The following is a 25,292-nucleotide window of genomic DNA, read 5'->3' as shown; positions in this document are numbered from 1 at the left end:
ATTCATTGGGTAGGAACTTTAGAAGAAGTTAGTACTGGCATTTTGGTGTTTTAACTTACAAAAGGGTTGTTCATTATACTAAGCCTTAAAAACAAATGATAAAGTTGCAACAGCTTGGAACGGCATCTGTACTTGCAGTTTACTCACTGTTATGTATGGAATTTTTAAAGAAGAGAACACTTAGAATTGAAGTGTTGCTTTGACTTGTTGATTTAATGGAACCTGTTTTAACTGCAAGTGCGTACCATACCTCTCAACGTTCCTTGTTTTTAATACAAATTGTATCTCTGTTCCACTTAATCCCTCCTAAAACTGGTGACTTTTAGATACACGGTAGTGAGCTACACTTTAACTCTAGTTATTTTCATTATTTATATACTCACGCTTTACATTCTCTTATTCTGCTAACATCTCGAGTTAACAGTACTAATATTTTTAAAAAGTGTCTCTGATTGCCCCTGATTATTTCTGGATATGTACCCTAATTCTGTTGAGATTTGTATTTTGTGTCTGTTCATTTGAGGGCTATGGTGCACACTGTATTGAGATTTAGGTTTTTATATTTTGTAGTATTTATTAGGCTATGACCAAGCTGCATATCATGGATAATATGAATAATCATCTTGTTGCTCTCCTTCCAGCAATGTAGTATAGTGTATGTATTTTCCAGACCAAAAACAGTACAGTAGTTAGTGCAAAATTTGGGTTCTCCTCAGTGTTTTCCCTACATGAGTTAATTGAGGAAATTAAATTCCAGTGTCTCATAAATAGGCATACACCTTGATGAAACGTTACTACTTTTGACAAAATTGCTTGAATTTCTTACTAGTCCACCTTGACTTGTACATGTATGGAAGCCAAATAAGAAAATCTCCCACCACCCAAGCTTTACTATGATATATCTTCCATACAAAATCTCCCACCACCCAAGCTTTACTATGACATATCTTCCATACTTATGGTCATTTAGCTCCTGTACCAGTAAAGAAACTCTCTGGATATTAATAGCACCACGTTTCTACATCTTGATCTCGTTTACCTAGTTGATGCTACTGTTTGGTAATTTGTGTTGTATAGCTTTAAATGCTGTTTTGTAAAGTGGATTTTCTGGAGTGCTGTTACTTCGGGTTTATACTTTTTAAACAGTGAAAAAAACTCTACTTCCTTTTCATTGGATTAGTAATTCCATTTGCATACCACATGATTACTTTTACTTTATACTTTCCCATAGGTGACTATTGATGATTTTTAGTTTATCTTCTTTCTGTATACTCATAGATGGTTGCTACACATGTGGTCCAGGAGACCATTGAGGAGCCTAGCCCAGTTCCTCCAAAGCACTTACTCAAGGTCACACAGTAGGTAAATTAAAACTGAGGAAGTCAAACCCTGTACCACAAGAAGCAGAACACTATATTAGCAAATACTCTTAATGATCCACTCCACCTACAAGGCTCCCAGTCATTTTGTTTTAATCCCCATCCCCCCAAGCAGTCTCCTAAATGTAACTGACTCCCTATCTAATTCACCAATCTGAAGGCTAGGATTCTTTATTTCATTTGTATAACAGTTTTTGATACCATTCTCCAAATAAGTAAACTTTTCAGTAAAATGTGAAACCAAAAAAATTACATGTGCAGAACTATGTGCAGTCCTCTAATAAAAATTCTTCCAGTGAGTAGGAATTTATCCTGTAATAGGCACAAGAATAAAAGACCATGAGACTGGAAAAGCAGTTTACAAGGGAACAGTTGGAGGATATATGTATAACTCCCAAATATGCAACAGAATCTAGAAAGGTTGACTTTTTCTTGGAAGTGTTTGCATAAATATTTTTATACCCAGAGCAGACTTAAATTTTTGTTTCAGACAGATAGCAAATGGAAGTGTGATGGGGAAGAATGAGGTAAATGGGAATGTGTTTTGGGAGTGTGAAGAGTTGGTAGATTTTACAAATTCCATACAGAGTACAATATCAGAAATTTTGTGTGAGCAAATGGATGTAACTAAGGAAATGATTCTTTTGACCTGGGCACACAGCCCAAATTGCCTAGACATAGTAAGGCCTTAAGTTTAATTCTGTTGCCTGCTGAAAAAAAACAATTAGCAGAAAATGGAAATTAGGATCTGCACTAACTATATTTGAAGTTTTGATTATTGTGAAAACAGACAAAAGAAATGAAAGATAGCTCTTTAGAAAAAGAAGGAACAGTGCATAGAAATTAATGGAATTTGTGGAACAATACATGCAAGGTAATGTTCAGGAAAAAAGAGTGAGGTTTAAGGGAATCCAGGAATTTAGCAATGTATATTATACTGATGGTTATAAAAAAGAAAAGGTAATATATGATGCATGCAAAAGGAAAAAGTGTTAGTTTTTCTTGCTGTTTACTGTCTGTTTAGTGTATGTCTGCCTATGCCTTTAGTGAAAGGGATCATGTTAATGTCCAGTTCCAGACTGAACACCTCATGCATTCCTAGCGGTAAACAATGTTGTGCTTAACATATATTCCCCAATTGCCTGTAGCAGTCACCATTATGTTGAACTTCACATTTGCAAAAAATATTCTAGTCTTTTTTTTTGCAGGTGGTCAAAAATATTTATTTATACTTTGTTGACAGGGTTAGTTACAGTAGTCCAGTTTCTTCGGGGGAGACATGGGGTGGTTATCAAACTGACTAAAATAATCTTGTATTTCTTAATACTGTAGTAGAGCAGCGAAAGTAGACTGCCATTTTTTTTTTTGGTTTCCAGATTCCAAGTGTTGCTATATCCAGCAACTTTAAGAACATTTTTCCTAGAGATCTGATGACATTTTTGTATTAAGAACAAGCTATGGAATCAAAAATAGCCAAAAAAGAGTGAGCCAGAAAGCTGAAGAGGATTCTGCTTTTCAGTCTTATGACAGTAAGAAAGTTCATAGTGAGTCTTTGCAGTGAAACCTTTTCCATTATCTGAAAAAAAATGCTTGATCAACAGAAAAAGCCCAGAAGTGGAGCAGAAGTATCAGGAGTACTTTGGACACAAACTGTAGACAGGTGTTGGGAGACTAAGTTGATTTGGAAGAAGACCAACAACAAAATAAACCAAGTGAATAAAATGGGAGAACCTAAAGCATCAGTCCCACTGGATGTAGTTTAGATACAAGAGATGTGGTTCTACAAGTAGTAGGAGATGGAGTAGAAGTTTGTTGACTGTGTCAAATGGAAGGAGGGTCTTTTAAGCTTAAACCCAGTTTATCGTTGTACTTCCAGGATTGTTAAATACTGCACAGCAGATTGATTAGAACTCTCCCATTGTGAAAATTGAGTTGTTAAAAAAAGCCTGTAAAATTTAGTTGGTGAGTAGTAATTACTTTGCTTGGATGTCAGCAAAGAACAACTTTGGAGACAGTACCTACCTACATACTTGAGCAGTAACCAAAGGAAGACACACATGCTCAGTTGTTGCAGAAGTCTGTGCCTCTGTATCTCTCAGTAGTTGCTTTTGTCTTAAATTCCTTCAGAAAAAAAAAAGTTGGGCAGAAACTTATGCATATAAAGAGCGATTCCAGCACAGCCTTTTTTAAGGACTGCATGTACTGTAAATGACATGCCCCCATGGTATCCCTGTGTTGGGTGGCTGTAGGAAACATTGTCTGATGTTGCTTTGTCAGTAGTATTTGGAAAACAGAACTAGTGAACTGCCCTCCTAAAGTCAGCTTTATAGCGACACGTCTTGTGTTTTTAAGTTTGCAAGGATGAAGCTTAGTTATTGCTGTAAGCTTCCGAAGCTGAGAAGCTAGCTAATAAGCAGCTGGAGTTAACAGTTTAACTTCTGTATTTGTTTTCTCTGGTTCCCAGATAAGAGAATGGTGACAAAAGAAGACTAAAGACTGAGGAATTTTTGTCCATTAAGAATTCTGGAGAAATACAAAAATGAATTGAGGACAACGTATTGGTCAAGGACAGTTTTAAACATTGCTCTAATGCACTTGAAAACTTTATAGAGCCAACAGAGCTTGCATCAACCTGTATTTTCTCTGACATTATTGACTAACTGCAACCCTCGCTGTTTCACCAGAAAATGCAAGATTTTATGAGGGGCAGGGAAGAAATATGTGGGAAAATCAGTGGCATTTGAGAGATAGAGCAGGCAGAAATGAAGTGTCACTCTGCCAGAAGGCAAAAATGTACTTTTAAAAGGTGTTGGGCACTTAGTTCTGCCACATTTTGTGCTTTTTAGTGTGGCAAAGTAAAGTTTTAATACAATTTAAAGGCTGTTTTTTGTTGGTGGTGTTTGATGGCCAGTGGTGTCCCTAGGGTGAGACCTGATTTTAACAAGTCATGGGGTATCTAACAAACTTCTATTAAGACTGTGTCTCATGCTAGGAAACTACTTAAGCTTATTAACAACATCAGAGTGTAATAATGGCACTTCATACACTACAGATAATTCTTTTCTCTTTCAGTACTGAGGAATTATTTTCTTGAAGGTAAGTGTAAGGCTCTTCCATCAACGTCTGCCTCATTCCCTGTGCTTTTGCTTTATTTCAGAAATATTGGCTCTGTGACATAGCATTGCAGATTGTCTGACATCTATTCTATGCTTGTACAGTCTGTTTCGGATACTTATCATGACCTGACAGCATTGTACCACTTGGAAGGAAGTTAGCCATTGGATGATAATGCTCTAAAATGCATTGTGAAAAGGCTTTTCGATATCCCTGTGGCACACTATTTTTTTCCTTTGAAAGTGTCTTCAATATCTATCTGCATTCTTTGCTGGAGGTCAAGATGAGTCTTTTGTTCTGCCTTTATATATTCTGAGATTGCCCCCTATTTTGTCATTCCTGGGAACAGCCGAAGAACTACTGGGGTCCAAATGTTGGGTGGGCTGAACTCCTCCCCCATTCAAATTAGACACAGCCTTTACATTTCCTATATAAGTTATGCTTCAAGTCCAGTACCCCTTTCTTGGTCATAGCTGTGATTGTCTCCTGAAAGCTATTGCACACCATTGGAACTGTCCCGTATTAGACTGTATAGGTGCATTGTAGAAGATTACCAAAATGAGATGAAAGTTGCACCAACTTGCACAGCAGGGAGGTGCGGAGTTTAGAGCTATTCTACACTGAGTTTCCTATAGAAATCTTTTATGGCATATTGGAGTTCTGATGCTTTTTGACTGGCTGCAGTAAATTCATGCATTTATTTTTCATTCCTAATTTGGGTTACAGTTAGTTCAATGTGGGTCTATAACTGGACAGATTCCATTCTTGAAGGGTGATTTTTTGCTGTCCCTCTAGTGTGTCATTTTGAGTAAGCAGACTGAGTTATTTATTGGGTTTAGCTGCTCTATCTCTTTTCATTCCCCATTTAGTAGTTGTATTTTGGATTATTTGAAGTAGACTTTCTTGTTTAAAGAAAACATGCAACTATATTTTGTACTTACCTGCAATCTTTCCCTTTCTTCTGGGATGACAGGATAGCTTCCCATTCTGCATTTCCAATTTATTTGCCTATTCTATTTTATTCTACAGTTATTTCTGGCTGACAAACTTTGACTCTCCATGGACTTAAAAAAGCAGTACTTACTGTCTTTGCATCATCATGCTCATGTCTTTAATAATGCAAAATTGGATCTTTCCTACACTAGTAGGCTGGGTTTCTTTCCTTTTTTTTATTTTTTATTTTTTGATATGGTAATGTTGTCCATGGGCAGAGTGCAGTATGTCCTTTTATTAGTGGAAGTTTTGCATCAGCATGCATTTTTTTGTATAAAATGAACTATAAAACTTAAATATCTAGCATTAGTGTCTAATTGTAGTACTCAGTGATTTACTAGAAATTCACAAGTTTTGTAAAATGGATTGGGTAAAAATATGAAGCAAAATCTGGGATGTTCTGCAAAAAATCATGGACATATGAAAGCCAAGATTCAGTGACATTAGGTAAAATCAGAGACCGTCAAGAGTTATGGACTTTGTGCTGCTTGTGATGTGCTTGTGTGACAATGAAACAGAAGAAGACTTCATATTTGCTTCCACATAACAGTAATGCAGAATGCATGGGGAGTGAAGACTGGATTAACTAATATGTATCCAGCCTTTAACACTACCCCAATCTAAAAATCCTCTCTGTACACCGTTCTCCCTTTTTGCTGACAAGGTAGTGGTTACTGCTGACCCTAATGTGATGTAAGCCCATGAGTAAGAAGTAGAACTTCCTGCAGAGTAATCAGTGAGGGCAGAGCATGTTATGGTTATGGAGGTTGCTTTCTGGAAGAGACCTTCTAGAAAAAGGAAGAAAGTGAGAATGCAAACTCAGATGTCAGAAAGACAGCAAAGGTGATCAACTAAAAAGGAAACCTAGTTTTTAGAACAGGTAGGTTACTTTGGTTTCCAGTTTGTGCATGATCTTTGTGTGTACTTCCTTGTTGTTGAGCATTGTGGTACTTTTTTTTTAATTTAAAGTTTCACAGTTTACAGGTTAACTGATCTGTTGCTTCAAATTAGTAGTTTAGTGTCTGTGGGGTATTCTTGCTGTGTTATTTATGCCAGTTTGTGTTTTTATACTGGTGTTTTCATAATGGTAACTAGAGGAAGTTGTAAGAAAAATGCCAAATACTATTTTTTTCTGAGTACTAGAGGTAAACCAGATTTTGTAGAAGATGAACGAGTCCAAATAGCTAATGTCATTAGGAAGATACAGATGCCTTAGACTTCTCTTTGGCATTTAGTCAGCACACAAGGTGTTTCAAAGAATTGTTGCCTCAAATAATTAAAGGGCCATCAAATATAAACCTAATTTATATGTTAGTTTAGGCAGAACACAAGAACTGCATGACTGTAGATTAATATATACTGCTGGTTTGATTTAAGACAGTATGACTGAGAAAATCTGATTAAATTGCATACATTGCAAAGCCAGAAGAGAGACAGATATTTTGAGAGTTCTAAGTATGATTCAGTAGTTTGTGAAGTTTGCCCCTTATGTGTCTGAGATAAAAATGCTTCTAAAGATGTTAGACCAAGATGTTACTTGGGAATGCAGCTATCAGTAGGAAATTATTTAAAATGTTCAAGAAGGTAATTGCAGATACTATGACATTAGAATGCTGTGATGCGAGTAAACTAGTTGTGTTCAAAGTAGATGCCAGTCAAAACATGTGGTTGTCTTATAGGTCAAGAGTATTTATGGATGCAGAAAGAGATGCACTTAGAAAACAAACTCTTAGCAATACTGTACATGTTTGAGAAACTCCATGAAAATGTCTGATAGAGTTCAGACAGAAACGGATTGCAGACTCTTTCAAAACTTATTCAGAGAGTCATCATGCAGAGCTCCACTGAGATTACAGAGAATTCTACCTAAAGTACAGCTTTATGATCTGAAAGTAATTTACATGTCAGGAGCTGCACATTGCAGGCATTTGAATACAACACCTTTACTAAAGGTGCGTGATAGTGTTCGAAGAAAGACTGCAAATTATTTTGAGTAGCATTAGTTACCGGTTGTTGTCTTTCGGCTTTTCCCGGTCAGGGGTTGCCACAGCGGAACCCCGGTCCGCTAATGATTGGCAGTAGATTTTCACGAATGCCAAGGTGCCAGCTCGACGTTCAACCTTCAATGAAGGCACGCCCATTTACTCATGTCTTTCGAATGCCCACCCAACAGCGGGGAGGACATGCAGACTCCACACAGAAGGCACTCCTCGCACTCCAGCCAAGAATCGAACGGGAGAACCTCTTGCTGTGAGGCAACAATGCTTCCGCTGCACCACCGTGGAAGTAGGTAGCATTAGTTACCGGTGACAGAAGGGAAATACATTTTCAGAGGTATACTGATGCTGACTTAAATGCAGCTACTGAAAGATGATACAGTTGAAAGGGTGGCCTTAAGCGTAAGTTGTCAGTAAGGAAAGAGAAATTCTGTCTCTTATTTCAGGAAAAACTAATGTTGTGTTCAAGAATTGCTGTTAAATTTGACAAAATAGTAGCTTCCAGCAGTTGAGAAAACGTATGCTTGGGAGTTTAAATGAATCACATTTTGGAAAAGTAAAGTGCAGTGAAAGATCAACTGATAATGTTTTGGGCAGGAATGCCAACTTAAACATAGAGTAGAATAGAGTTGTACCATTTGCAGTGCATACCATAACAGTCCAAAGAAACAAATGCTACTATACTCTGTTCCAGAGCATCTGTAAAACTGAGTGGATACTGATTTGTTCCATTTCAGTGAAGTTACATGTCTGTTATTTCATATTCCATGAAATAATCAAATTGGCAGGCATTGCAAGTACAGGTGTTATCCGTGTATTTTTGAGACAAGGAATGCCCAGTGTTCTCATATCTGACAATAATGGTAATATATAGTGATTAATTCAAGTAATTTGTGAAGGAGTTGAAGAAATGTATTGTCTTGACAGTGAATTTCCCTTCCATGCAGTCAGCATTCCATCCAATCAGTCTCAGGCTCCCCACAACTAGGTACACTGACAGTCACTTGGGGACCCATGAGGAAGAGAGAGAATATCACCATTGACCCCTTCCCTGCAGCTTTAAATCCCCACCTAGTGACTTTCCTCTCACCTTCTGCTAGTTCCTCCCAAAACTGCAAGACTCACAGGGATACCATAATATGCACAGACAGCTGGCATTTCTATCTAGTCCCTATTTCCCCACTCTTTGTTGCTAATGCAAGCAGTCATATCACCTTGAGGGAAACACTGCCCTTTCAATGGATGTATTTCTACCTTTGTACAATGAGAGCTACCATCCTTTGGTAATGCCTCCACTGCTTGTAAGCTCATGCTTGCTTGGAAGCACATGAATCTGATGGCACCACCACTTCCTAGGTTGGCCAAGCCTGTGTGGTGCACTCAAGCCTATAGTCCCCTCCCTGGCTGCATAATGCTCAAGCTTCTATTCAGACATAGGTTGTCTGGGTCATAGTCCTCACAGTGAAGGAGGACTAGAGATATAGATCATCCAGTCCTCACCGTCTTCAATCTGTTGGTCAGCTGTTGAGAACTAACCAAACAGTGAAAAATATAGAGAGAAAGAGTTGTATCAAAAGGTTTACTATTTCTGTCTGAGTTTTGTAATATAGAAATACTCCATTTCAAAGTCCTGATCTCTCTCAGAAGATTGCAGTCTAACGTTTAAGGTTTTAATGAAGCAGCAAAATTAAGATACTTAGTATTAAGTGGAGAAGGTGGTAAGCTGATAAGAACGTTTGTATAAAATGGGCACAGTGGCCATTGTTTCAGGAAAATGAGCATCTGTAAGTGTCATAACCAGTCCTGTTGCAAAAAATTCTGAGAACTGTAATGGTTATGAGATGTGACAAATGACCATTGAAGCTGTATCTAAACATATCTCAACTGTCCCTAATCTGACTCTCTAGTTTGCTCATTCCTCCTAAAATCACTGATGCATAGAGAAAAAGGTGAAGAATGTAATCATTGTTTGTGTCTTTTGGCTTTTCCCGGATAGGGATCACCACAGCGGAACTCCGGTCCGCTAATGATTGGTAGTGGATTTTTACATACCGAGTTACCAGCCCTGACACACAACCTTCAACGAAGGCACGCCCCATTCACATATGCCTCCACACAGAAGACACTCTAGCTGAGAATCAAATGGGACAATGTCTTGCTATGAGGCGACAACACTACCGCAGCACCACCACCGCAGTGAAGAATGTAATCATTAAATAATGGAATTCATTAAAGTTACAGACTTTGGCTTCAGAAAATTCATGCTAATGTACACTTATTGTGTCGACTTTCTAAAGCAGTGTTATTGATTTTTAAAAAGTGACCTTGTTTATGGGTTTTTGTCCCTGAAGCTTTTTTGGCTTTATCCCTGGTTCTGGCTTGCAGAAATTGATAGCCAAGTCTCTCAGTGATGTTGTAATGCAACAAAATACTGTTAAAAAGGAAGATATGGCCAGTGTAAATAGTCCTGTTAAGTTCTTCAGAAATTGAAAGTCATTGAGGAAATCAGACTGTTGTTGACTGTTCCACAGTTAATTATTCTAAAGACTACAAGTTTGCATTATTGAAAACTACCATGCATATAGTGTTAGGGGTTTCATTTACAATGATCAATCTAATGTAATGAATGCTAGTACCTCATGAACATTATAGCTTTAAAAAGTGTGGAATATCATGGTTATATAGATTTTGCTAGTGGTCTAGCTGCAGTGATAAGTATGTGTATAAACCTTGCTGCTAAGAGAAATAATTTGGAAAGTAGGCCTCATGGAGAGTAGAGCACATCTGCTGCCTGGATTGTTTAATCCTCCTGACAGTGATATACACTGTGCAGTTGAACAACACTACTTTTTCTTTTTGTTAACTTGAGATCACATAAGTGCTGAAGATAAAACTGTTCCCATTTGAATGTATACCCGGAAGAAAAGTTTCCCCATGTCTGGACAGTAGAATATTGGTGTTCATTGTGATACCTGATGCATTGGCATCTCTCAAAGATCTAGAGGATGCAATAATTCAAGAAAATAGTGTGAAAGTATATTGCAACAAAGTAAATCAAAATGTTTTAGTATAAAAAAATACAACAGAGTGAATTCTACATCTGAATGTGAGTTTTTTAAGCAGACTGTTGGGTAATGTATATGTACTCATAATTGAAGTGTATGTTTTGATATTTTTGTTTTGTAGAATCCTGAAGTGCAGGCTATCTCTCCTCACAGAGGTCCACTTGTGGGCGGTACATCTCTTACTATAAGTGGCACAAAGCTGTTAACAGGAAATGTAAAAGACATCAGAGTCTTCATAGGGAAACTGTCCTGTAATGGGTATGTATATCCTTTAAAAAAAAAAAACTGTTTTTTTAATATAAAACAAATGTGAAGTGGAAAGGGATAACAAGCAAATGTCTAGGGAGACTTCCCAAGATGGCTGTACTTTAGAGTAACAGCTTAATTTCAGCTCTTCCAATGTGAAAACAGTAATTCTTAAGAGAACTACTGAATTCATCTTTTGGGGTAAACTTTACTAGCTAGTAATTGCACTGCCTGGATCCCAGGAAAAAAAGGAAATTTAGAGAACCTGAAAGAAAGTCAACCACAAAGAATGGGGAGAAAATACTGGCTGGGAAGAATCCTGCATCTGTTCAACAAAAGGTTTTTCAAGCTCCAACCTTGGTGCAAGATGTGACCCAGTAATGTAGAGGAAAAATAAGTTAAATGTGGACAGTGCTGATTAAAATTAACGAAACACTGAAGGAGTATATCAACTCAAATAACAAAAGGTTGGGGAAAAAATGGAAGAAGCTTTTAACAGATACTCAGAAAAGCTGATAAACTACAAAATTCAGAGGTCAAAATGAAGAAAAGGCTGGCTGAGCATGAGACTGCTCTAGAAGCTATGTTTCAAAAAAATGTTGGAGGACAGGATGTGAGGAATATTTCCTGTGGTACCAGATAAACTGGAAGGAACAGACTATATTAATTTTATGACAGCACAATAAGCAACTGGACTGGTATTCCACATTAGAGAGTAGAAAGGGCACGTCATGTATATGCTCCAAACCTGGCCATAAGAAAGCAGCCAAGACCTCTAAAAGTAAAAATGCAATCCTACCAGTAGAAAAGTTGATCCTGTCAAAACTGTGTCAAAATGACAGAGTACTAAAAATTGAAGACATTAGAATGTTTATGGAAAATGATTAATCATTGTATACCAGACGTAAGAGGAGTAAATTTCCAGCAGTCTGGGGATATTGAGAAGCAGGTGTGAAATTCAAGCTGCTGTATCCATCTATCTTCAGAGTATGCATTTTCCTGGAAGATCAAAGTCTTTTTTTTTTCCAGTGCAGAACATATTAAGTAGGAAATGGAAAAGTTTGACAAATAAAAAGTGAGCTATAAAACAGAAGGGGTCCCTGCTTCTCATTCTTTTGATGATAAAGCTCATACATACCTCTCAACCTGAAAACATTAAAAATCTGGTCAAAGGCCCATGAAAAGTAGGTACAACTGGCCAAAAATCTGTATGCTGATTAACATAACATTTGCATACATAATTGTGTAACCCCGCCCACTCTGAAATTGTGGGATACCAGCATTCAGATGCAAATTGAAGAACAGACAAAATATAAAACAACAAATATCCTTCAGAAAAAGCAAGCTAACATAAAACCTGTTATTCTACCAAAATGGATGTATGAACATTCTAAGTTTATAAGAATAATAATGAAAAGGTGTCCCTATTTTTGGGTCTTTGCTCCCCATTATTTAAGGCTTTATGCAGATTTATTGTGTTAGAAAGTTGAGAGGTATGCTGCAGCCACAGGAGTGGAAGCCCCCCCAATGCACATTAAGATATTTAACTTTTTTTAGTTTCAGTTTCCTAAAATCAAGTTATCACAGTAATTCATTTCTTAAATAAAAGTTATGAAAATTTAATTACAATGTTTGGTAACACTGGGGGTAGAGCTTGCTACTGCACAGCCTGGTGTGTCCTAACATAAACAATCACCTTGTCTATTTTTATTATTCCAATCCAAACCAAAGGGGAAAAGGTCATTGCTTTGCCTGGTCTTCCTTGCAGTTTTTTACTCTTGCATACATACATCTGGCAGGAATTTCATTTATCAGATTTTCCAGTTTTTAAGTAAATTACTTGGAAATTGTGTACATTTACGTGCGTGCCCTCTTGACATTATGGGCATATCTCTGGGCTAGGTTTGCTACTGCACAACAGGGATGATGTGGACAGTGGCTTGTTTGTGGCAGGGCTTTAGTTTAACTGAAAACATATTAAAATGTGTTGCTGTAGCACAAAAACACTACATTCTTCTGTGCTGCTCTGTCAGTAAAATCTGACTTGTGAAAATTAATTTAAATTAACAAATTCTTAGTGAAACAATAATTAAATTTTGTTGAAAGACAATATCTACAGCACATGCTGCAACAGTCTAGTCTCGCTGTGAATGATCCATCAGTTTGATTCCTGACTTGCCCAGGGGGGAGGTGCCTCTTTGCATATTCCCCCAGGGTCCACATGTTCCCCTAAGCTGGAGTCTCCAGTCTTTTCCCACATTCAAACATATGCAGATAGGTGCAAATTCTAAATTGGCCACGGAAGTATGCATGTCCTATACCTCCCTATTACTTGGGCTCCAAACCACAAACCAGTGATTTTACATTAAGAAGGTTAAAGTCTGCACTCTTGGCAAGACAGGGCTGATTTCAACAGTTTGAGCTGGAAATTGCTGGTGGACAGCTTATTGTGTGCTTACCTGATTGGCCTTGGGACATAGCTAGTGTACATCTTGGATTTTTTTCTGCTTGTATATAAGCCTCAGAGTTGTGTGAAGTTGCACTTCATGCAGCAGCAGTTAGTGGTGCCCTGTGTATATCCAATCACCAGAAGATGTATTTTCTCTATAAAAAAACTACCTTGGAACAAGGAGTAACTAGTTTTCATGCTGAGCAGCATTGCTGCATCTAGTTAGGTCTAGATTACGTTATTGCAGCACCCAGGCCATCGCTACTTGAACAACTGGTTTGGTCACTGGGCAGCACTGCTGCATAGGTTAGCTGTAGATTATACTAAACAAGCACCCATCCCTCATCTGATTGCAAACACCCTCTACTGCTTTTCCTTATAAAGCAGACACTGGGACCTGCAACCATGGATAGGCACTTTTCTGCTATCTCTGTATTTAGCTTGGTGGACATGGGGATCCTGAGGCAGTGTAGCAATTGCCTTATGTGCACTGACAACCACTTAATTTTGGAACAGCTAAATACAGCATGTGAGAGAGAGAGAGAGACAGTTAATCAATGTCATTGAAAACTTGACTCTCGCATATAGACATAACACCAAACAGGTTGTTAATGGTATTACACACATTCACTGCACTTACAAAGAACCAGACACACACACCCACGTATGCAGAGGTGCTCACATGTGACGTACCCAAACATCAAAGGCCTCTTGGATGCAGTCCTCAGACATTCCACATGCACACAAAAAAGGTAACTCCTACCAAAACACACACAACCACATTTCACTGTTTCATATAACAAGCCCATAATGTATAACACACCACAACCCAATATTTTGTCTCACCAGGCTGGATAAGAAGGTTATAGTTAGCTGCCTTTCAGGAGCCAGGATCTGCCAGATCACACAAGCACTCAGGTCACGAAGTCCCAAGTACCAGTATGACTTAGTCCATGTGGGCATGAATGACTTGAGACGTACATGCCTGGACTATATGAAGAAATACTTGATTGAGCACTCAGAATATGTGACACAGGCAGGTATGAGCCTAGCATTGAGCAGCATTCTACTGTCTCCAAGGATGGTGCCACAATACCAACAGAAAAAGATTTACTTGAATAATTGGCTTAGCTACTGCTGTCATTTCAAAGGGGTCCAATAACTGCCAGTCTGGGAGAACATGGTAGACAGGTCACACCATTTTGCCAGGGTTGCTCTTCACCTTTCACCACTAGGCTTTCAGATATATGCCAAAATTTTATCCACCCATGTAGTGCCTTCTTTAGACTGTGCCAAACAGACAAACTTTCCAGCATAGTAAAATTTACTTAGTATAAATTTAAGGTATTACTCAATGCTAGGAATGCCGCGGTGGTGCAGCGGTAGCATTGTTGCCTCACAGGAAGAGGTTCTCCCGTTAGATTCTCGGCTGGAGTGCGGGTAGTGCCTTCTGTGTGGAGTCTGCATTTCCTCCCTGTGGTTGGGTGACGTTCGAAAGACATGCGTAAATGGGCATGCCTTCGTTGAAGGTTGGACATCGAGCTGGCACCTCGGCATTCATAAAAATCTACTGCCAATCATTAGCGGACTGGAGTTATGCTTTGGCGATCCCTAACTGGGAAAAGCCGAAAGACAGACAACAACTCAGTGCTAGGAATCTCCAGAAAAAACTGTACTCCCTGGAAGCAGTCCTCACCCGGGAGAATGCTGACATCTGTGTAGTTGTTGTTTGTTTTTTCGACTTTTCCCAGTAAGGGTTCGCCACAGTGGAACTCCGGTCCGCTAATGATTGGCAGTAGATTTTTATGGTGCTGAGTTGCCAGCCCGACGCCCAACCTTCAGCGAAGGCACGCCCATTTACGCATGTCTTTTGGAGGCCACTCGACCGTGGGGAGGACATGCAGACTCCACACAGAAGGCACCCCTCTGCACACTAGCTGAGAATCGAACGGGAGAACCTCTTGTTGTGAGGCAACAACGCAACCACTGCACCACCGCGGCTACTGACATCTGTGTAGTTACTGAAACATATTTCAAAGCCATTGTATGGCTATAATATCTTCCATACATTCTTATTACCCACTGCATATGAAAGGGCAAAAGGTGGAGGTGTTTCTACTACATAAATAGGCTTTCTACCCCTCTGTTTTTTTCCTGGACTATCTGGAAATCAAATCGATTCTCCAGTAGTGCGGAAAACACTGAACAAGCTTCGGTATTCTGTTTCAGGAAAGGAAACAGACTGTCAAAGTTTGTTAAATCTCATCTACTTTTCTCTTGTCAAACCTTACATCTTATCATACAGAACTCAACTTGTATCCTAACACACTTGCTCTCTCTTACCTAACTAATAACAATAAACGACACTACTCCTCTCCCATATCCTCTTCGCTTCTCTCTACCTTCGCCTCTTCTCTTCCCAAAATAAACTTATCCCCTGCATTCTATCTACAGTACAAATATCAACTTAGCTCATACTCTGTCCTATTCCTGTTTTTCTTATCCATCATAATACCCTTCTTCTCTCTGGTGATATGCATCCTAACCCTGGTCCATACTTACTCTGCTACTACTAACAACTTCACACAATCTTCCCTTCCATTACCTAAATTTAGTCATAAACACATTTCCTTTTACTTTACCAACATTCACAGTTTACTAAATAAGATAACTGAATTTCACTCTTGGCTATCCCAGTATAACCCTGATATTATTACTCTCTCTGAAACTTGGCTTAAACCTCAACACACAGACAAAGAAATTCCTCCCCCTGGTTACAGTATCTTGCATCAGGATAGAACTCATAAAAAGGTGGAGGTGTTGCCATAATGTTTGCTAACTCCCTGACATTATCCCCACTAACCAACCCTACTCCCTCTTTTTACCCTGCTGAACTCATTCTTGCTAACTGCAAACTTAATGATTATAAAACTCTTAACTATAGTAGCCATCTGCATACCCCTTGGAGATAACATATCTGTTAGAACAAATTCTTCACTGGATAGCTACCAGCATACCTAATGAAACTATAATTTTAGGTGATGTTAACATAAACTGGCTTCTTTACACCACTAATTCTTCTGTCACCTTTAACCTTTATGGCTTCACTCAGTTCATCTCTACACCTACTTTTCTTAACAAACGCCAGTTCCTTACTTGACTGGATTGTGGTGTTCAATCTTAATCTTTATCACCACCCTGAAGCACTACCAGATTCAATTAGTGATCACTCTCCTACTTGCATCCTATGATCTACCCCTCACCTGTTGGGAACTCATACTTTAAAAGTTTGTCATAAGTTAACTAACTTTAACCAGGACACTTTTAATAACTACCTTTCTGCTATTGATAGGTCCTTTCTTTTTTTATCCCTCTTGATGAAGCAGTTCCTCAGTTTAATTCCATATTCCTAAATATTCTGAACTCCCTTGCCCCGCCAAGCACTATGAGTCAAATCACACTATTCTCCCTGGCTTACTAACTATACTCTGTCTCTTGTACAGAACAGACACATTGCTTGGAAACTCTAGTCATGTTCTAAATCCCTCTCTCACCTCAAAAAATACAAATAATTTTGGAATCTAACCAAAAAAGAATCTAGTTAAGGATAAGAAAAACTTCTATCAATCACCCCAAACTACAAAATCTAGAAACCCCCAAAAAGTCTGGAATACAGTTAACCAAATCCTTCATCCAGGCAAACCTATTACTCCCAACCCCTGCCCTAACAGCACACCTAAAGAAACTGCATCACTTTTCAATTCATTGATTCTATTGGCAAACTTCCAACCCTTCCATTCCCTCTCCTTCCTCAACTCCTATACTTCATAACCACCCTTTCACTCTCAAACCCATTCCAACTAGTCATATTAGAAATCTTCTTAAACTCAAACCTTGTTCCCCATCTGCTGACAACTTCCTACCTTTCTTTCTAAAAGCTGCTGCAAATTCTATAGCTTATCCTGTCTCCATTATCATTGATCATTCTATTAGTGAATCGTACGTCCCTTCTTTGTGGAAAAAATCCCATATTATACCTATTCGCAAAGGTAGTACTTCTGTGGAATGCTCAAACTGCCGTCCTATTGCTATTCTTTCACCCCTTTCTCAAATTCTGGAGCACTATGTTCACAAACAAATCATGACTTATCTAACTCAAGAAAATCTGATCACTCCTACCCAGCCAGGCTTCCGCCCAAATCACAGCACAACTACAGCACTCATTTCCTTTACTAACCTCATCTCCCTTGCCAGAGACAATGACAAACTTGTGCCTTGTCTCTTATTAGATCTCCCCAAAGCCTTTGACACCATCTCCTACTCTGTCCTTCTCTCTAAACTTTCGCAACTTAATTTCTTCCCAGCAACCATTTCTTGGATTAACAGCTATCTCACTGATAAACAACAAGCTGTCAAATGGCTATCTTATATAAATGGCACATTATAATAATATCTGCCCACAACTGTTCAAGAACTACATAACAGACCAATTCAGAACTAAACACATATGCTCTCATTCCTACTTCAAAAAAACACAATGCTTTCTCACATTCATCACCAAACTCCAACATCTGTATCACCATTTTAACACCAGGCTCACCATAAGTGGGGATATCCACACCAACCCAGGCCCAAATCCATCCTGTCCAACACAAACTGCTCCAACACAAATGTCAGAACATAACACCCCCACTATCTTCATTCCTGGGCAAATCAACAATAGCAGCAAAACCAACCATCTTTTAATGCTAAATATTAATATTAGAAGTATCAGAAATAAAATACCTGAACTCCAGGCCACAATAGCACACTACTCCCCAGACATAGTTGCTTTAACAGAAACCTGGCTAAATAAAAGCATAGCTAGCTCAGAAGTTCTCCCTACTGGCTACAATATCATTAGACAAGACAGACCACTTCGTAAAGGGGTTGGGACTGCCTTACTGTACAAGTCCAACTTAACTGTACGTCAATTGCCAAACTCCTACCTCTCCCCCAATAATTGGGACATACTTATCTCACAACCTCAACTTCACCCTAAAAAGGTCATCACCACAACTGTGATCTATACTCCACCTGGTAATACACCTACTAGCCTTGAAGACTTCATATCCTAGTGTTCTTCCACATACTCACAAGAAACCCTTATTCTAGGGGATTTCAACCTAGATTGGTTCACCTGTATATCAGAACCACCAAGTAATCTAATAAATCTCCATGGCTACCAGCAGCTAGTCCACATTCCAACTAGATGTGATAAAAACATCTAAAAGGGAATCCATCCTTGACTGGGTCCTAACTAGCAACCCCACATTGTACCCCCACACAGGCAATCTCCCAGAGACCTTAAGTGACCACAACATAATATACCTTATATGTAGTAGAACAAGCATATGCAAAGCCACTAACTATAAATCCACTAGAAACACAAAAAAAATTCTCTCCTGAGGTCCTCAATACTTTACTCTGTAACTGTGACTGGACCCCCCCCCCCTAAAAACCCTCTCACTTGACCAGGCGGTAGCATATTTCAACAAAACATTTCTACAACACCTAGACACTGTTGCTCCATTGCGCAAAATCAAGGTTAGAACCTCTACAAACCCCTGGCTCAGTAAAGAAACCAAACAAATCCTCAAGTCCAGAGACACTGCCTGGCTTTACTATCAAAAAACAAAAAATTCTGTGCACCAAGAACTGCACAAATGTGCAAAAAATGCATTAGGCTGGACAAAAAATCCTACTACACATTACAAACTAAATACCAACACAACCCCCAAAAATTTTGGAAAAATGTAAACCAGCTACTAAAACCCACCCAAAAGGCTACCCCCAAACCCAACCACCCATGACACTAAAGTTCCCATCGAAACACAATTCAGCTCCCACTTTGTGAACTCAGTTCTATTCTTAGTATCACAGGACAGTTCTTACCTCACTATCCCCCCCAACACAAATAACACTAATACAAGCTTTACCCTCAAAACAGTTTCCACCACTTAAATCAAAAGCATGCTCTCCAAACTAAAAACCTCATCAACAGCAGCCGACCTACTTCCCAGCTATTTCTTGAAGCTCACAGCAGATGATGTTGCTATGCCAATCTCCACTCTCATAAACAGATCAGTTGTTGAAAACTATGTGCCAAAACTCTGGAAAATATCCTATGTTACACCCATACATAAAGGCGGGACCTCCGCTGAACTTAACTACAGACCCATTGCTTTACTCTTCACCCCTGGCCAAAATCCTAGAAAAATGCATCCATACCCAGGTGCTAAAATATCTCCTAGACAGCAACATCCTGTCACCTACTCAGCATGGTTTCAGACCTGCCCATAGTACCACTACAGCCCTTCTCTGCTTCACAGACACAGTAAACCGTCTCAAAAACGAAGGCATGCAGGTGTCAACTATCTTTATTTTGGATATGTCCAAAGCATTTGACACAGTATCGCACTAAATCCTGCTAAACAAACTAAACCAATTTCACCTATCAAATTCCACTCTTACCTGGTTCCAAAGTAACTTGTACCAAGCTGTGAAATTGGAAAATTCTCTCTCTCCTCAGATGCCCATAACTATAGGAGTCCCACAAGGTTCTATCTTAGGACCACTGCTTTTCACAATCTTCACAAATGACCTCCATACCTCCACACAGCATGCATCTATCATTCAATATGCAGATGATTACTACCTTAATCTGTGCTGCACAAAACATTCCCACCCTCCTGCAAACAACTCGACTAGCATTCTCTAACATTGAAAATTACCTTACCAAAGCCCAACTTATCCTCAATCCAAAGAAAACTCAGCTTATGATTGTAACCAGTTCTAACAAAAACACTGATAAGTCAATTTACTATCTACTCCACAAATGCTACTCTAATCGCGCCAGTGGCACAGGCTAAGCTATTGGGAATAACCATAGACTCCCACCTAAAATTTGATAGTCATCTCAACTTAACTATTAAAAAAGTACATGCCAAACTGGGATCACTCTACCGTATCAAACCATTTCTTACCAACAACACAAGATCAGCCATTGCTCGCTCCCAACTTCTATCCACCCTACTCTATGCATCTCCCATTCTGACTAATCTCAACAAAACTGAACTAAGCAAAATGGAAGCCTGTATAACAGAATTGCCCGCTTTGCTGCAAATTGCTCATATAGAACTTATCACTGTACTGCTTTGAGACAGCTCCACTGGCTTGAACTGCCCAACTTCCTAACCTTCAATCAGCTCTGCCTCTGTCATTCTGTCTTACCTCCCCAATAAGTGTCCTGCCCTCAGAAACGTAGTACAACATCACTCAGCCAAAAGGCCTCTTAGATCATCAAACAAACTACTATTAGAAGTCACCAACAGCTACAATAGCTTTGGAGACACACCTATATAGTAGTTCAGTGGTAAAAAAATGGAACTCTCTTCCCACTAGCATACAAAACACATAGTCCAAAGCCTCCTTTAAAATCCTCATTAGGCAACATCTCAAGCAAAGTTGGCAGTGCCATAATTGCTCCCCAGGCTACTGAAAGCGGTTAAGGTACACCTACTGAACCTAGAGTACTCGATAATAGTTTTCACTTTTACTCACAAACACTGGCTAATCTGCAATGTATGTACTGTACCTGTATACTATGTATGTATTCTGCCTACATTCCAAATTTCAGCTGTACACCACAAATCTGTTAATTACCTTTATTTCTAAATTAGTATTTGCTTGTTTGTTCTCTCCACTGTAACTGTTGATGTGCTGCATACCACTGTAAAAACATGGCCATTGTAATTTGTGTGTATACTGATCATGTCTATAAATATCTAAATGTATCTGTAATTTTTCTATGTGGAGCTTTTCTCCCCGGGCCTCTGCTGAAAAGGGGCCTTTTCGGCTTAGACAACCTCAGTTAACAAATGTAAAAATAAATAAATAAATAAAAACTCTTCTTTCTCCTTTTCTCCCCATTAAAACAGGTGTCCCTCAAGGCTCTATTCTAGGTCCCCTTCTTTTTAATATCTTCACTAATCAACTTCACACATCTTGTCCTAAATCTTCTCTTATTCAATATGCTGATGATTCTACTATAATTTCAATTGCTGATGACCCCTCAGACCTGCTATACCTGACACAAACCTCATTCAGTCTCACTGAAACTTGGCTTACTGATAACCAACTTATACTAAACCCCAAAAAGACTAAATTACTTCTTTTCTTACCTGCATCGCTCTCCCATCTTAAATCCTCCTTTGCTATCTCTTCTCTCTCAACAATACTACTCTTACACCTGACTCTCACACAAAACTCCTTGGCACAATCATAGATCAACTTAAATTTGAGCTTCATGTACATTACTATATCAAGAAAATCCACCAAACATTGGGCCTTTTATGTAGGAACAGAAGATTCTTCACACCTGACTCCAGAATTTCACTTGCCCAAGCTTACCTTCTCCCTAACCTATTCTATAACTTTCAAATTTTAACTAACTTACAGTCCTCTCTTCTTTCTAAATTGGAAGCCACCTACAATAAAATTGCAAGATTTGCAGCCAATCTGCCTCCTAAATCACACCACTGTCATACTCTACTTAACAATCAATTGGTTAGTTTCCTAACCAGCTCTTATCCACTCTGCTGCTCATCATCCATTATGTTCTTAACAAGCCCTCTGCTGCCCTAACTTATCCACTCTTCTCACCCTATATAAGCCCTCTCGGTCCCTCAGCATTTCAGATAAATGTCTCTTACAGATATACAAACCAAATAAATCTACTGGCCAAAATCTTTACAGCTACATTCCTGCTCTTGCTTGGAATACTCTCCATCTTTTCCTCAGATCTGTTCCTCAAGTCCAGGAGGTTAAGAAAGCTCTTAAAAATGACCTGTGTAGTACCTGGATATGTCACTGTAATCACCCTACTTGAATGTATTCCCTAATTTTTCATACTCTGTGGACAGTCACCTTAATTTTCTTTCCTCCTGTTTGATTTTTTCCTCATTTCTCTTGTATGTTTTCATGTTTTAAGTAGTAGTCTTCTCTTTGTATGTATAGCTGTTATATTTATTTCTGTGTGTAGTTATATTTATATTGTCTAATTCTTGTGGAGCTTTATTCCCCAGGCCTCCACTGAAAAAGGGCATTTTGGATTAGCCCGGTTAACAAATATTAAATAAATTGGCTGATTTACTATGCTTTTTCTACAGAAAAGCATAGTTAAATCGTCCAAAAGCAGGCATAAGGAACGTGAAAAGAGGGCATTACCCTTCAGGTAATGTCATAGTGACATCACAAAATGGGTGGAACCTGGATGTACAAGTCTCCCACCATGAATCAGGAAACCCATAACATCATACCTGAAGTTACTTGAATCACTCACCATGCAGCCCAGTACCATACTCATGGGTGATTTTAACTGCCTCTTCATTAACTGGGAAGCACATGCATCTGCTAAAATGCCGGCCCAAAGATTTATAGACTTTGCTAATGCAAATGTTCTGGAGCAGCTACTCTCCACTCCCACTAGGATTACAATTATCCTAGACCAGGTATGCAGAAATATGACAAGAGGTCTGCATACCAACACAAGTGTGATTTCCTCCCTGGCTAGATCAGATTACAAAGAGGTCTCCCTCAAAATAAATATAAAACTAGACCCCCCCCACCTAACTCCAAAACTTTTAAGAACTTTTCTAAGGCAAACTACCACCTATTAAGTGATAGTATAGCTAGTTTCCAAGCTCCCTCAAATGTAGAAAACACAGAAGCCTATGCTGAGGCTTGCACAAAAGCCCTGTATGACCATATAAACAACTGCATAGAAACAGCAGTACCAGACTAAAATAAGCCCAGGTCAAGCCTCAGAAAATGCCACCTTGGTGCACCTCCTAATACAAATAGGTTGTACAGCAAAAGAAGGAATATCCTGGCTATAAGTTTGGAGATAATGTGCACAACAGTGCAGAAAATCTCCCATTACTTTAAACAAGCAAATCGTGGGATGGGTCAAGTCTTCAGAAGCAAATTTTGAGGAAGAAATAGCTTCCCAAGGTAAGGATAACTATCAGGCATTTTTCAGTTATGTCCACAGTCTTAAGGGTAAGACCCAGCACTGGGCTGAATTGGTTGCATACAACATCACACACTCAGCCAGAAGATATATAGCAAATCTACTGGCCAATAAATTCAGCTCACATTTCACCTCCCAGTCACCTCTGGTCACCCCCCCCCCCCCCAAGAAATGCCCTCCACCATTTCTTTACCAGTGATCACCAAAGAACAGGTTGCTACTGCGATCTCCAAAGCTAAAAACACAGCTTCGATGGGTCCCAACTCTATCCCAGGATGCCTCTGAAATAGCTTGAAACAGCACCTGTTAAGTACAGTAGGATCTCTCTTTAACCACAGCCTCCAGACTGGCTTTGTCCAGGTGGAGTGAGGGCAGCAACAGTCATTCCCCTACACAAAGGGGGACCATCAACTGACCCAGGAAATTACAGACTCATAAACTTGATTAGTCTTGCATGCAAAGCCATGGAAAGAATAATAGTTGACCTGATAATGACATAAGAAACCTCCAAACATTGGACCCAACCCAATTTGGCTTTGTCAAGGGCAGGTCATACCTACTAAGTCTGGTGAAAATAAGGGACTAGGAAATTCAAGGATAAAATTGGTATGGTAATCAAGAAAAGTTGGCTTTACTTGCAGATATTATTTTATACCTGATAAAACCAGAAAATGGCAACTCATTGTTCTGGAACATTTTGAGACCCCTTTCAAATCTTTTCAGGTTACAGAATCGATGAAGAAACAAGGACAGTAGTTGTAAACTATGTACCCACACTTGAATTGATTCACCAATACTCACATTTATGGGGACTAATTAAAATGCAGTACTTAAGAGTATGGGTTAATAAGGAGTTTGGTTATGGCAGCTAGGGGTATGTAAGAAGATACTAAACAAACGATAATACAAAAACTTTGAAACTGGAAGCTCTGTCGTATGGATATCAAGAAACAAGCGGTGAAAATGTTTGGATCCCTTTAGTTTTATACACAGGTCAGGCATATATATATATATATATATATATATATATATATATATATATATACTTGTTTTTATCAACCAGAGCAGAAGTTGTGGATAGTAATACAGTTGAATAATTTTATTTGGGAGTGGAAGAAGAAGAGTCAAGTGGGATAAGTAGATCCTTCCATTAGAACAAGGTGGTTTGGGATTACGTGATGTGAACGGGTATTTCAGAGCTACACATTTAAGTAGAAAGAAATGGTGAAAGATGGAGGAAGTTCAAGAGAGAAGGAGAGACTGGGATTTTGGATGCAAGACCTTATTTATGGAGAATAACAGTAACCATACAATATATTATATTCCTAAAGTAGAAGAAAGTATCATAAGAAATAAGCCAGCATAGGAATGGAATAAGGAGATTCTGAAAATAAGGGTGACTGTAATTAAGGGTGCAACATATAGAAATGAGGGGGCTGGAATTTACTGGAGAAAACTGGCAAAGAAACCAAGGCATTGGTAGGAATTAATTATAGAGGGAAAGGTAATGGAATGGGACTGTAGGCTAGAGACTGCTTTTCCTGTCAAGGATTTCATATCAGACTGTAGAAAAATAAAAATGAATAGGGGAATCCTAAGTGAAAGACAAGCACTCGGTAGAGTTTTTTTTTTTTTTTTTAACAAGAAAGATCTTTATTAAATTATCATGTATGACATAGGCAGCCTTACATTCATATAAATGAAAGTAAATCATACTGACACAATCTCAGTTGCAAACTTACATTGCAGCTACAGTTGTGATGGCATGGTTTGTAAACATTATACATCACTTATAATGTATCCAGTCATTGTCAGTCAACCATTACATAGTTCATTCATTTCTTGCCTTCTTTTAAACCTCTTTCCTCCTCTGCATGTATTGATCCCACATTTGCCATTTTTTTCTTGAGTCATTTTTTAAAGATCCCAGTTCCAGTTTTTATCTCTGATACTATCTTCAGTACTTTTAATAAAGTT

General features: G+C 38.8%; 1 protein-coding gene across 1 annotated transcript in view; it reads left to right on the top strand.

Moving 5' to 3' along the window:
• Positions 1 to 25,292, top strand: part of LOC122808326 (plexin-B3-like) — a 2,760,797-nt gene that overhangs the window by 833,271 nt on the left and 1,902,234 nt on the right. Inside the window, exon 10 of the mRNA XM_044079291.1 lies at positions 10,670 to 10,806. Within this exon, the coding sequence (XP_043935226.1) occupies positions 10,670 to 10,806 (137 nt within the window). The remainder of the gene's footprint in view (positions 1 to 10,669; positions 10,807 to 25,292) is intronic.

This window comes from Protopterus annectens, chromosome 8.part0 (genome assembly GCF_019279795.1).
Source record: "Protopterus annectens isolate FY-2018-M chromosome 8.part0, PAN1.0, whole genome shotgun sequence".
Lineage (NCBI taxonomy): Eukaryota > Metazoa > Chordata > Ceratodontiformes > Protopteridae > Protopterus > Protopterus annectens.
This window is presented reverse-complemented; position numbering and strand designations above follow the sequence as displayed.